General features: G+C 39.0%; 2 protein-coding genes across 2 annotated transcripts in view; both read left to right on the top strand.

The window, feature by feature from the left end:
- The window catches only part of LOC141433542 (uncharacterized), a 51,393-nt gene extending 40,415 nt beyond the window's left edge, over positions 1-10,978 (top strand). The window contains exons 3-4 of the mRNA XM_074095628.1: positions 9,335-9,535; positions 10,091-10,978. Of these exons, the coding sequence (XP_073951729.1) occupies positions 9,335-9,535; positions 10,091-10,282 (393 nt within the window). The 3' untranslated portion in view covers positions 10,283-10,978. The remainder of the gene's footprint in view (positions 1-9,334; positions 9,536-10,090) is intronic.
- A 1,799-nt stretch (positions 10,979-12,777) lies between these two features.
- Positions 12,778-14,741, top strand: LOC141433544 (DNA polymerase epsilon subunit 4-like). Its single transcript, XM_074095630.1, has 2 exons — positions 12,778-13,179; positions 14,165-14,741. The coding sequence occupies exons 1-2, from the start codon at positions 12,880-12,882 to the stop codon at positions 14,303-14,305; spliced, it is 441 nt and encodes a 146-aa protein (XP_073951731.1). The 5' UTR covers positions 12,778-12,879; the 3' UTR covers positions 14,306-14,741.

Raw genomic sequence — 14,741 nt, 5'->3', positions numbered from 1 at the left:
AAGGCGAAATCTGATTCACTGACTCAACATCAAGTCTTCCGAGCATTTCATCGTTCGGCTCGAATTTGACTTGCCCTGGCCCTATACCACGAAGTGCAAAACTAACTTCGTATGTTGCCGTCCCGCTGACGCTTATGTCATTTAATACGCGAGTGAAAGGGACGATGCGATACGAACTTCGATTTGCGAGTTTCGTAGTAGGCCTGCTGTACTACAAAGTGCAAAATTCGAACTTCGTATCTTGCCATGCCACTGACGCTAATATTATTGAGCTATCTTAGTCTGTCTTCATATACCTATTTGTATTCTTACCAAATTTCATCATTCGTATTAGTGAGAAAAAATTATAAACATACCTACACAAACACACAGAGAGAAACAAAAACTTTCGCATTTATAATATTACTATGGTTTTATACGATTACGCAACAAAAGTCGTTCCCTAGAGAATGGCACGTGTATTTCATGAATGGCAATACAATGGTCTACAACTCAATGTGTTCACATGTCGCTCAATCCACAAAAAACAGATTCAGTTTCCTCTGTAGCAGTACCACTCGATTCACGGTTGATTGTACCCACTGATTCGATAGAGCAGGCTCCGAATTTTTTCGACCTCTTAACAATGGTTTCATCTCGCCGCTGTCCCACAGTTTCTCTTTCATCGTTTACCTGCAGTTTATGGCGTGGGTCCATTGTAGAACATTCGGGAAGCTTCAGCCATTTACGTTTTCACTATGTATGTTATTGTATTGTAAGTTTTTCGCATGTTTCCTTTACGACGTCTTGTGTATGAAAGGAACTGTTTTCTAGACAGTTTCGTGCTTGTATAAAGTTACACAATCGTCAGGCTGGTGTAATTTTACGAAGGCTTCCGCAATTACTCTTTTAATGGTTTAGATTGAGACAGAATTAAGTAGGTGTGTCTGAAACACTCCTACTTAAAATATAAGTTAGAATTATGTAATTTTGAAATCAGAGTAGTTAATTTATTGAAAAATAATTTTACTCATACAGATGTTCAATTATTGACTGATTCAGACGTTACTTTGCCAGGTTCACATCAACGAACTACAATATACTTACTACCTACCTAACGTGTTTCTCCGCTACCAACCGTGCACTAATGTTGCTTTTTATTTCTTCAGACTGATTATATTCTGTAAATATCTTACTTAGGTAAGTATTAGTTTTCCCAACTTAACAAGATGTTTACAAACGTCTACTACGTAGGGTACTTAAGTATAACTAAACGTGTTTAATGGCATACTTGTTTCAATTATCTTTCACTTTCAATAGGAGCCATCGTAACTGCTTTCAATTGTCATTGAACAAATGTGATCATAAGGTACATTGGATCATTCATTATACACCTTTGCAGGTGTTTGAATGTTAGATTATGATTACCTATTAGAGTATAAATAAGCAAGCTTCATATAGCTTGCTTATATATACTCTAAGATGATTACCTATTTAAGATTCATAAGGAATGTAACTAAAAAAAATGAAATTAGGTTGGTACATACCTAATTAAACATAAATTGGAACAGGGTTGAAAATTATCAAGATAAATTATTATTTTTCATTGACAATTATTAGATAAATTTCCGTTTGTTATCCAATAATATATTTACATACACGACACGTGTTAGGATAAGTATATACACAGGATATAGACTTCGTATGTGTACCTACTAATACAATACTATCACATGTACAGGCGCTTTGATTATTGATAGGTATTTTATGACTCCATAATTTTGAACATGAAACTACCGTGAGACTCACTCATATTAAATATAATGACCCGGATAACTCACGTCTTCGTCGTCACGTCGATTTAAGACGTGAGTTATCCGGGTCATTATATTTAATTATGACTCCATAATTATCGTGATAATTATCGTTTATAATTATCCCGTGCAACCCTGATCCCACTGATATTATAAATGCGAAAGTTTGTATGTCGGTTTGCTTGTTTGTTTGCTACCTATCACGTCTAAACCACTGAACCGATTTAGATGAAATTCGGTATAATTAAAGATAATTTCGAGTCTAGGGGAAGGACATAGGATAATTTTTATCCCGGATAATTGCATAAATAGTTCCCGCGGGATAGTGATAAACGAATTCTATGCGGACGGAGTAAGTAAGTAATTTATTTATAGTTATTTAGTCGCGGGTAACAGTAACAGCCTAGTATAAAATAAATACAACCGAAAGTTTGAGGATGTGAACGTTGTTATGGCGTATTTTGAATCAGAGAGGCGTTTCATCATCATCATGTCAGCCGAAAGACGTCCACTGCTGGACATAGGCCTCCCCCAAGGCTCTCCACTCAGACCGGTCTTGTGCTTTCCGCATCCACCGCGATCCCGCGATCTTAACCAAGTCGTCGCTCCATCTTGTTGAGGCCTACCGACAGCTCGTCTCCCGGTCCGCGGACGCCATTCGAGAACCTTCTGGCCCCATCGGCCATCCGTCCTGCGAGCAATGTGCCCCGCCCACTGCCACTTTAGTTTCGCAATTCTTCGGGCTATGTCGGTAACCTTAGTTCTACTGCGGATATCATCATTTCTAATTCTATCCCGCAGAGAAACCCGAGCATAGCCCTCTCCATAGCCCTCTGAGTGACTTTGAGTTTTCTCATGAGGCCCATCGTTAGCGCCACGTCTCAGATCCGTATGTCATCACTGGCAACACACACTGGTCAAAGACTTTTGACTTCAAACACTGCGGTAATTTGGACGAAAAGACACTACGAAGCTTCCCGAACGCTGCCCAGCCGAGTCGGATTCGACGAGTGATCTCTTTCTCAAAGTTGGACCTACCTAACTGGACCGTTTGTCCCAGGTATACATAGTCGTCAACAACTTCGAGCGCAGAGTCTCCGACTATTACGGAGTTGGTACAACATGGACATTAGACATGACTTTCGTCTTGTCCATGTTCATTTTCAGGCCAACTCGGTCGGAAACTCTACTGAGGTCAGCGAGCATAGCACGAGGTCCTCCATGGTCTCAGCCATGACTACAATGTCGTCGGCGAATCGAAGATGAGTGAAATACTCGCCATTAATGTTGATGCCTCGTCCTTTCCAGTCCAAAACCTTAAAAGCATCCTCCAATGCAGCGGTGAACAGTTTCGGAGAGATCACATCTCCTTGTCTGACTCCCCGCTGCAGAGGAATAGGCTTCGTGCTCTGATCCTGTAATCGGACGGACATAGTGGCGTTTTCGTACAGACACTTCAACACTTCGATATACCGATAGTCAACTTGGCACCGCTGGAGAGCCTGCAGCACAGCCCAAGTCTCGATCGAATCGAAGGCTTTCTCGTAGTCCACAAATGCTAGGCAAAGGGGAGGTTATACTCTTCAGTCTTCTGTATAACCTGCCGCAGCGCATGTATGTGGTCTACGGTACTATAGCCTTTTCGGAAGCCGGCTTGTTCGGGAGGCTGGAAGTCGTCAAGCCTGCGTGTGAGACGGTTTGTGATGACCCTGGAAAATAGCTTGTAAACATGGCTCAGAAGTGAGATGGGTCTATAGTTCTTCAGCAAGGTGTTATCACCTTTTTTGAAGAAGAGCACCACCACACTTCTGTTCCATGCTTTCGGCGTTCTCCCTTGGTGAAGGACGGAACTAAACAGCGTCTGAAGGCCCTTAAGGACTGGTCTACCACCCGCCTTCAGGAGTTCGGCTGTAATTCCGTCGTCACCCGGGCTTTGCCATTCTTAAGCTGCTTGAGGGCCATACTAATCTCGTACAGGCTGACGTCCGGATGTCTTCGGTATAGTGTCGGGTTAATCTATCAGAGAGGCGTTTATTCGGTTGTAAATTGATCGTCAATACTTGTTCTTGATATTAATTAATATTAAGTAATATTTACTTCAATAACTGAGGCGTACAGTCACCTGCATTAATATCTGCCACAACGGCGCGTCTAAAAATATCACATGTCGTATATACCGGCCCTAAGGGAAATACGCGGAAAATAAGGTCGTATCAGATATTTATTAACAGTTATAGAGACGATGACATGAGTAGAAGGCCGGATGGTATGAGTGTGATTCCATGGAAGATGGGTCGTGTGCCTGTGTGGGACGCTACTTACTCTGACACCAAGACTCCTTCCCATCTCCATGGAACCAACAACAGAGCCGGTGCAGCATCTGAAGTGGCTGAAAAGGCAAAATTATCCAATTATAGAGGTGTAGGCACCGAATATGCCTTTGTTCCATTCGGTGTCGAGACCCTTGGTCCGTGGGCTAGCGCTTTTAAACTTTTTAAAGAAATTTCGAAAATGTTAGTAGACGTCACAGGTGCCCGAAGAGCTGGCAGCTTCCTCGGACAAAGAATCAGCTTAGCTATTCAAAGAGGAACCGCTGCCAGCATCTTCGGGACCTTGCCTAAGGGGTACTCTTTAAGTACCTAATTTGTTTTAGTTTTAGGTTTTATTTTTATGTAAGTTTTGAAGTCTAAGATAGTTTTTTTTTAATTTAATGCTTATTATCTATTTTATTATTCTTAACTGTCAGTAATGTTAAGTTTAAAACAACAGTTTATTGTATCAGTTATCAGTGCTGGTGATTGTACATTCCTTTTGGTTTAATTTCCTTGCTTTACGACTAGAGTAAAGCAAACAAGATATTTTCACTCCGGTGTACTGCCGTTTCGGCAAAATATTTTTCGCCAAATTTCACTTTCCAAAAAACTTATCGCAGTAGTTTCATTTCCCAAATGAATCTTTAACATATTTACATTTCGCATTTTATTCATTTGGTCAAATTATCATTTGGCATAATTTTACTTTGTCAAATTTTATTACGACAAACGTTTATTAAGCAAACGTTTTATTTTGGCTAATATTGTATTCCAAAAATTTTTTGTTCAAAATGACATTTCGTACAAACCAACCACAGAAAACAACTGCTACCAGAAAAGTAGGTTAGGTTAGGTTAGAACTGCATCTTCCACAGAAACGAACTGCTATCAAAAAAGTAGATGAGGTTAGACTGCGTCCCCCACAGAAACGAACTGCTACCAGAAAAGTAGGTTAGGTTAGGTTAGAACTGCATCTTCCACAGAACGAACTGCTACCAGAAAAGAAGGTTATTATGTCATGCGATATTTTGGGAAGAGTACGTTATGCCAAACGATACATTTTACTAAATAATACTTGGTAATATGAAACATGACTAAGACATTATTTGTGAAACAATAATTTGCCAAAAAAAAATATTAACTGTAAAATTGCGATAAGTTTTTTTGGCAAATGATTTTTTGCCAAATGATAATTTGAGTAAAATATTTTGGGATGTGATACTTTGGGAAAAGTTTTTTGCCCATACATTAGTAATCCTTTCACTCCATTAATGAGTTGTGTTTAGTCTCCGGTCTCCTATGAGATCATAATTACATGTCATATTGCAGTCGTCCCCATTAGGAACGAAAGTTATGAAATATTAAGTGCGATGGAGATTTGACAGATCAATCGATGGCTCAATAGATTAGACTACCTACTCAAAGTGTTACCGGCTAAACCACTTACGAGATGAGAGAATGTTATTGATATGTTTTATTGAATGTTAGTTATACACTGTGTCTTAAAGTTAATGATGATCGAGCAAGTTTGTCTGAATTGCCAAATGCCAATGTACCTATCTGACAGAGTGCGTGTGGAAGAAGTGTCTCCGTTTCGGGGGAAAAGGAGCAGGGGGTCACCAGATGAAAATCAATCACCACTACCCATAAACACCCATAACTTACAGGTGCGTTGCCTGCCTTTTGCGGACTTGCTCGTACGCCTCTTGACTTAGTGAATTATGTTTATTCTTGGTCCTTGCTATTATTTGTGCGTGTCAAAGTTCTAAAAGTACCATAAGTAATTGGGGGAGCTCTATAGCCTCCCGCCCTCCCACTAATATTATAAATGCGAAAGTTAGTAAGTCTGTCTGTTTGCTTGTTACCTCTCCAAGTCTCCACGTATAAACACCTGAACCGATTTAGATGAAATTCGGTATACAGATAGTTTGAGTTCGGGGTACTATCCTATGTCCTTACATAGGATAGTTTTTATCCCGGAAAATTGCTTAATTCCCACGGGATAGTGATAAACGCCAAGTTTCTTGCGGCGCATTCTTCTTGGCAATGATGGTCCTTCCGAAAGCGAGCCCTTTGCGCCTGCGACCTACTTGCAGAAGTAACGATTTTAATTTGAACAAAATCTACGCGGACGGAGTCGCGGGCAACAGCTAGTAATTATTAATAATACTTATTCGGAAGAGGATATGGTTTGACGCGCTAACTTTTACCTAGATTACTATTCATACGCAGTTCCAGCGCTGCGCCTGAGTATAAAATATGCGAAAACGAAATTACATATGCTGGTGCTGTCATCTAAGTGCAGTGTGGCAGGTGAAATTCATTCTCGTAATCATATTTATACTTTGTTGAAAAGCTAGCTTTTATCCACGTCTTAACCCCCATGGAAGTATGAAATATGAACTATAGTTCTTAATCCTGTGGGATTTAAGACAATACTATTTCAGAGCTCTTCAAATAAATTCTTTGATTTAGTGTCACTTTACTTACTTACACTATGAATGAACAAGAGAAGTTGTTAATTTATATGTTTGATCTCTAATCAACCGACCGACCCCCGACCTAAGACGACCAGATGGCCTAGTGGTTAGAGAACCTGACTACGAAGCTTGAGGTCCCGGGTTCGATTCCCGTGTCGGGGCAGATACGAGTATTTGTATGAAAATACGAATGTTTGTTCTCGGGTCTTGGGTGTTTAATATGTATTTAAGTATGTATCTATCTATTTAATTATATTTATCCGTTGCTTAGTACCCATAACACAAGCTTTGCTAAGCTTACTTTAAGCAACGTCTCCACCAGAGATGTGCGAGGATGTATTGAGAGGGGTGTTTTTCATTAACCAATAGAAACGACGCATCCTCACACAGCACATCTCTGGTGGAAACAGCTGAGCGGAGCGAGGCGAGGTAATGCATAAATGAAGCGTTTCTATTGGAAAACATATTCCTCGAAACACATCCTCTCACATCTCTGGTGGAGACGTTGCTTAAATGTGTACTGATTACCTATCACACCTCTATTCAGTGTTGCCAGTTCAGTTCGCAAACTTTTAACAATCGATCTCGACAAAGGAGTTATCGCTATTGTGCAACAGTTTTGATTTATTAGGCAACGCAATTGTCAGTTCGTAGTTGAAAGTTGCTTTCACCCATAGCGGCATGGCGCATGGCTGAGATTTGAGGTGATGTTTTCATCAAATGTTATGGTAAAGAACGTTACTTGAGATGATCTCGATGAACTGTATTATTTTGTTTAGTTGTACTGTTTTTGTGGCAATGCAGAGTAGAAATAGGTACTTGTATAAAAATTTGTGATGATATTTATAACAGGGTTTGGTAAGTTTAGCTACTTCATGATACGCAGGAAAAACGTTGTCGAGAGACAAAACACAGTGCTGATATAAGAAAACTCGAAAATACCATATACTTTATTGCCACTTTAACAGTTTCTTGTACGAACTGCGAATATATTTTAGTTAGTAGGTGGTTATCTAACATTGTGGGACTAAAATAAACTGTGATGGAATTGAGATTTAAGCAACAAGATTTTCTATCGACTTAATCATTCTTCTTAAAAGGCTTTAAAATTCTACCGATTCAAAATTCTATAATACTGATATTTTCACACAAAAATCCAGGCCAGGCCCCCACCCAAAAAATTACCCTAGATACCTACGCCAATGCCTAAGCCCCAGTCATGGTCATGAGTCGTTAAAATGTCACTATCACAAATATTTATCCATTTTCCCGGGAAATTTCTATAAAAGAAAGATCTTTTAAAATGGGTTTACTACTGTTTCGGCGAATAACGTTTGGCAACCTGTTTCATTTCGCAACTTTTAATTTCCCAACTTTTTAATATTTCTGAAACTGTAAATATTTCAGGATTTTTATAAAACTAACCTAACCTAACCTAAAGGGTTCTACACGATGGCCCTGAAATAAATCCTGAAATATTTACAGTTTTAGAGTTTGCGAAATGAAACAGGCTGCCAAACGTTACGTTGCGAAATGGCAGTAAGTACTCGTTTAAAATGATTCAATAGTTCTACCCTACATAGGGGAAACCGAGGAGAGTAGTGACAATGTCGATTTTTTAGAACTTATTAACTGCTAGCGAGCTTGCAATAGCGCGTGGTTTTTTAGTTCAAGTCTCGAGCTATCAAACACGCGCTGTTGCAAGCTTTCTAGCAGTAAATACACTCTCCTCTGTCACAACTCTCCTCGGTCTCCCCTACTAACAAATGCCTTTTATCATAATTAGCAATATAAATTATAGACTAGCGTAGCATTATGATGAGTAGGTACTCTGGGATAATGCGTCTCCTAATCAAATAATTATTGAAACCGATTCTGTAATTTGAAAAATACCACCAAACAAACCAAACTAATTTCGAGTATAGATACAGATTTAGCTCTTCTTACCCATTGAAATAATAACTTATTGACGGAACCTTGAATAAGCTAATCAAGCCCAGAGAATTCCGTCGGCATCTAAATATTCAAATGGCGGTTTACCCGACTTTTTTCCGAAGGAAAAGTACGTAATAAATATCCTTGGGTAAATATTTTATGCCGCGGTCCTCAAAGCCGGGTGTCAATCAGAATATACCGGATAAGAAGCATGACAGGAAAAGGACAAGGAGGCTAGCTGGACCTTGGATCCGATTTACTATAAAATGCTACCGTAATACTTTTGAACTTCCTGACATTACAGTTTAATCGTTTCTTTTCAGGTTTGACTAATGTAGTTATTAAGTTGTGTTTATATTACTAACTAACAAAATAATAACGTAATATGGATAAGCAGTTTCCTTGGTTACCGGAATAAAAGGTATCCTATGTTGATCCTTGAGGTTCAAAATACCTATATACCAAATTTCATCAAAATCGCATCAGTGGTTTCGACGTGAAAGCGTAACAGACAGACAGACAGACAGAGTTACTTTCGCATTTATAATATTAATATAGTAGGGATAAGACGACACGTACCTACTCTACTCACTATGCGGCTTACCGCGCGGTTTTAGCGCGCCGTCTCTTTTTCAAGCGATACTTTGAAGAGGTAAAACCGCGCGCTTCCCCGCATAGTGCGTTCTTGCACTTACACCCTATTTGTAAATAATCATACATAAAGTAAATAGAATAACTTCCAAAATGCGATTTGGACTCGCACACTTAGGGTTCCAAAGTTCCAATCGCTAACAACATCTTTGTCTCTATGCAGGACTCGATGTCCGAGCTCCGAGAACTCTGCTACCCTGGCACCGACGTGCTCCTCCTCTGTTTCTCCGTGGTCAGACCAGAGACGTTCCGGTCTGTGGCCGAGCGGTGGACGCGGGCGGTCGCTGCCGTCAACGCGCCCTTGCTGCTAGTCGGCACCCAGAGCGACCTGGCCTTGGATCCCAAAGTTCTACAAACTTTGAGAGTAAGTAATGAAGAGTAGTAGTGATTTTTAGTACCTATAATTAGGCACTGATCAACCAAGCTGAAGCTGAACTGGAAGGTAAATATTCAGTTACCGTTTCGCCAAGTCATCATCATCAGCCTACAGCAGTCCACTGCTGGACATAGGCCTCTTCCATGGCGCGCCACAACACTCTGTCTTCAGCCCCCCTTTTTTAGATCATTTTGTTTGTTTGTTTATATGAAGTCCGTGGTAGGAGCGCGCGCGCGGCCGTCACACCATTGGCTTGTTAGTTGACAGATGCGCAAACGTCTCCACTAGCCACCCAGAGCTCTTTTTACGTGCGTTGACTTGTATATCTGCGTGCGATCATTGTAACCTAGTACTTACTATACATGAAGTGGTCACTGTAGCCACACTTAAAAACCTCACGCAACAGTGCGCCATCTAGTGAGACAAAAAACGATAGCTCTCATTGGTGTGAATTGTCCCGTGATATTTATTTATTTATTTTATTTATTTATTCCTTCAGTCATTTAAATAACTAGGTATTTATCGTTTTTTTCTTTATTACAGACTCGAGGTGAGCACGTAGTCACAGAAGCAGAAGCCAGAGCTCTGGCAGCGAAAATAAACGCGACTTACATCGAAACTTCGGCCAAGACGCGGAAACATTTGAAAGACGCCTTCGACGCCGCCATATTGGCGGGGTTGCCAGTAATACAAACCAAGAGACCCTTTTGGAAGAAATTGTTATGTTTAAATTAAATAAACTGTTGATTGATTTAGTTTTAAAAATAAATTTGTATATGATGAAGTATGAGTGAAATATTATAAATTGCGAGTTTTGCATGTAGCATGAAGGGTTAAAAATAACTTGTAATAGACCATTACGTTCCTACATTACATTGTTATTTTCTTGAATGACTAATTAATTATTATTATTTTGTGGAACTCTGGATGTTTCTAATAATGGTTAATTTAATTTATAGTGATTCTAAATTATAATAAGTGAATGAACAAGTATTGTGATGAAAAAATACATGAATAAAAGTGCCTTAACGTCCGTATAAGAAATTGTATAGAATTTATTATAAACTAGATCGACGAAATTGGAGCACAGGAATAAGAATAGAGTGGTTAAAACCACAAAATGGCGTAGGCCTGCATTGTAAAAGATTATGCTGTGTTGTGGTTACCAGCTGTTTTAACGATAAAATGGTATTTTAACACCTTGTTGTGGTGGTCACACCGAAGGCGATTAATTTAAATTGTATTCTATTCCCTTTGACTGCTCTGTCTAGGCATTATGATTATACAGTAAGATGTATTTAAATTTAGCGTTGAACAAGCCTAAGTTGCTGTGCTATGTTGTACATAGATTCTTCCTGTATTAATGTTAATGTTGTTTTATACTCAACACGAACTGATAATTATATTTTATTAGAACATTAAAGCGTTGTTTTACTAAAGTATCTAATGATCACAAGATGCCCACTAATTAACGATCATAAAGGTGGGACATACTATTAAACCACGACGCCACGCCACGCATGCGACACGCCTTTCGACGCGTGTCAGTACTAATCTGTCCCATATCCCATATATCCATCCATATATCTATGATTTAATTGATCACCTAATAAATGCGTTTTCGGCGACCTAATAAATAATATTTGTTCCTTAAATAGTAGATCTGTCACCTAAATTGAATCACCAAATAATATTAAAACGGTTACCTAAATATTATTTAAAAATTACTCGGAAATAATATTGATCATCAAATAATTCAATCGGGTTCCAAAATAATAGATGTGTCACTAAAACTGAATCACCAAACAATATAGAAATGGCTTCCTAAAAATTAATTATAATCACTGGAAAATAATATTGATCATCAAATAATTGAACTGAAATTTGACGATAATGATACACAATGAATGAAATAATAATAATAATATCTTTTCACCAATTGACCCAGCCCCAAGCTAAGCAAAGTTTGTTCTATGGGTGCCTGGGTGCTAAACAACGGGTATGATTTTATTGATCACCTAATAAATGCGTTTTCGGCTACCTAATAAATAATATTTGTTCCTTAAATAGTAGATCTGTCACATGAATCATCAAATAATATTAAAACGGTTAATAATGATCACCAAATAATTTATATAGTGGGTTCCAAAATAAGAGATACCATCAAAGCTGCAAGTCTCGCAACGCAACGCAGTTCTTATATTGCTAAAGAGGTTTGAGATGCAATGTTTACCAAGTCGGTTATTTTTGTCAGTACTGGGGGGTTTCTAGAGAACTGGATTTTCACCAACTTGCTTATTTTAAAACCGTGGAAAAATACAGTTTATAGTTCTCAAATACAGAGTAAGCCAAATTATTTTTTAAACACATAAATGTCTTGGCCATATTCTAATCTATTACATCATACAAGTATTAACAAAAAAAAATTGGTTCTGGCACTTCGCCGGCTGCTGCCGCGGCACGCTCGCTTCGCTCGCGCACTGAGGGTCGCAGTTCTACCTAACACTCCTCCTCGCTTCGCTCGTCGTCGTACCTAACCGGACGTGCCTTAGTAGAATAGGTAGAAGCATTGAATTAAGGAACTGATCTATTTATTAGGTGACAGATTTATTCTTTTGGTGATCGAATTTTGATGATCAAACTGCAGAGACCCATGCAGAGGGATATGTCCGCCTTTGTACTTAACACTTTACTTTTTTATGTAACCTTTTTGTTTTTCCTTTTTGTACAATAAAGAGTATAAACAAACAAACAAACTATTATTTAGAATACAGGTTTACATTAATCTGATGACTCATACTTAGAGACAGATTTGATTAATTTGATGACTAAATATTTCTTAGGGATAGATAAGTATAATAATAATTAAGTGACAGAAATTATAGTTACCTAACTGCAGATTGAAACAGCGTCGGACGACGAGGCGTGATGTCGCATTTAGTAGTGTATAAAACTGGCTCGAAAGATTTGTATTCAAAGTGCTTCAAGTAGTTCAAGTACCTATTTAAAAAAAATATATACTTAAAAAATTAACTGTCAGTAAATATTGGAATTTTTTTATTAAATTGACATGGAAATAATATATAGAAGTTGAAATAAATTATAAGTATTAACTGATGACGAGGCGATATGGTCCCTGACAGCCTGTCCGAACGGACGAATTAAAAAAAAAAGTTAACTGTCAGTGTCAGCTGTCGATGAGTGATGACATTGACATCTGTCAAGTAGGTTCTTGGTGTTGGTGACAGTTAGTTGGTCGCGCGATTTCTCTTTGCCGACAAAAAAACAGTTTTAAAATTCAGACACAGACATATACTGGAACATAAATCAATATGACAGACGACGAGCATTTTACAGACTTAGATATATCAGATGTGATCGAAGGCACAGAATACCCCGACACGGAACAATTTATAGACACTGAAATAAACTCTGAACCTGTTGAGAGTGAAATATTAAATGAATCAGAGCTGGTTAGCTCAGACGAGCATGTGGACAAGAAGCAAAGTACCAGGAGTGAGGTCGTGAAGCCCACGAGGCTGCCGATAGCTAGGATTAAGAATATAATGAAGCAGGACCCGGACGTTAGTGTTATTAGTGCTGATGCTGCTTTTCTGGTTACTAAGGCTACGGTGAGTCAGAAGATTCCGTTCTGTATATAAATATGGGACAATTGACACCGATTGACATGCTTCTAAAATAGGCGTACCTAATACTACATAGTCCCCAGTCCTTTGAAGTACCAGGGTAATATAGATTCAAGAACCAATTTAGATAGTAACTTCTGATCTCAATCTTCAATGCAAGTTTTTCTAACCCTGGGCTAAATAGCCATTGTGGCCTAGTGGTTTGACCTATGGCCTCTCAAGCAGAGGTTTAACCAAATCAAAGAAGTTCTCAGTTTGTAATTTTATAATAATCTAGAGTGCTTTTGATATTACTTAAGCACCCTGAAACATATTTGAAAAAATTATAAAATTAAATGGTTTGACTCATGATTATATTATTATTATTATTTGTTAGCCTATTCTGTCCCACTGCTGAGCAAAGGCCTCCCCCCAATACTTCCACTGCTCTCTGTCCCCTGCATACAAGGGCCAGTCCTTCAAGAAGAAGTCCAGTTCATCCCACCAATGCCTGCCAGGTCGCCTTTTCGAGTTGGTGGGCATCCACTCGGTGGTTATCTTGGCCCAAAGCTCATCTGGCATGCGGCAAACATGGCCAGCCCAGTCCCACTTCAGCTTAGACGCCGATTGACCTACATCAGTGCTTTGGGTCATGGAGCGCAGGGCGGTGTTCCGGATCCGATCAATGAGTTTTAAACCTAGCATGCCGCGCTCCATGGCTCGCTGGCAAACCCCGATTTTGAACTTTAGAGCTTCTGTCAAGGACCAAGTTTGAGCACCGTAGGTGAGAGTTGGTAGTACGCATTATAAGAATAATATTTTTTTTTCGGATAACTGACGATCATAAGTAGTTAAGTTCATGGATGGTGAGCTATAATCCTTGCTGTCCGTTACTGGGTACTACTGAGCTTAACATGTCCATGATTGGTGCCTTCACCTATGATTGTGAGGGGAACTGTTCAATTTATAGTGCTTTTGATATTTGTTTCAGGAATTATTCTTAGAAACTATAGTGAAGGAAACATACAACAGTGCTACGAAGACAAGGAAGGTCATCACAAAGAAAGATTTAGACTATGTGATCAATATGGTGGACTGCTTGTGTTTCCTGGAGGGAGCTATGGATTTCTAATGTAGTAAAAAACCTCTAAGAGTACCCTAGCTGCCGCAGTTTGTATGGAGCGAGCCTATTGAAAAATAATATGAGCAGCCCTAACTGCACACATCTTTTTTTTTCATGGCTTTCACTCTTGCCGTTTTAGCAAGACGTATTTTGCCAATGTCGACATAGAGACATTACACACACGAGGAGACTGTTTGGCTTATGGAAATTTGGGCTTTTGGGGAAGAACAGACGGGAACCTAAAACAAATAGTAGAAAGAGATGGTAAATGCAATCGCAAACGTCAGCGCGTTAGACAATACGGCCTCTAGTAACATTCTAATAAACTTTTCGATTTTCAATTGGTTGGTTGAATTCTTAGTAGTCTAGTGTATGATTACTTTGATTACCTTTGACGCGTAAAGTTCGTTCAAATCCTGCACGACAACACGTAATTCTTTCTCTT

The sequence above is a fragment of the Choristoneura fumiferana genome, chromosome 12 (genome assembly GCF_025370935.1).
Source record: "Choristoneura fumiferana chromosome 12, NRCan_CFum_1, whole genome shotgun sequence".
Classification (NCBI taxonomy): Eukaryota; Metazoa; Arthropoda; class Insecta; order Lepidoptera; family Tortricidae; genus Choristoneura; species Choristoneura fumiferana.
This window is presented reverse-complemented; position numbering and strand designations above follow the sequence as displayed.

Excerpts from the sequence above, each read along its gene's own strand:
- LOC141433544 (XM_074095630.1), top strand. The coding sequence starts at position 12,880 with ATGACAGACGACGAGCATTTTACAGACTTAGATATATCAGATGTGATC. Across the intron at positions 13,180-14,164 it reads TTCTGGTTACTAAGGCTACG|GAATTATTCTTAGAAACTAT; the intron begins GTGAGTCAGAAG and ends TATTTGTTTCAG.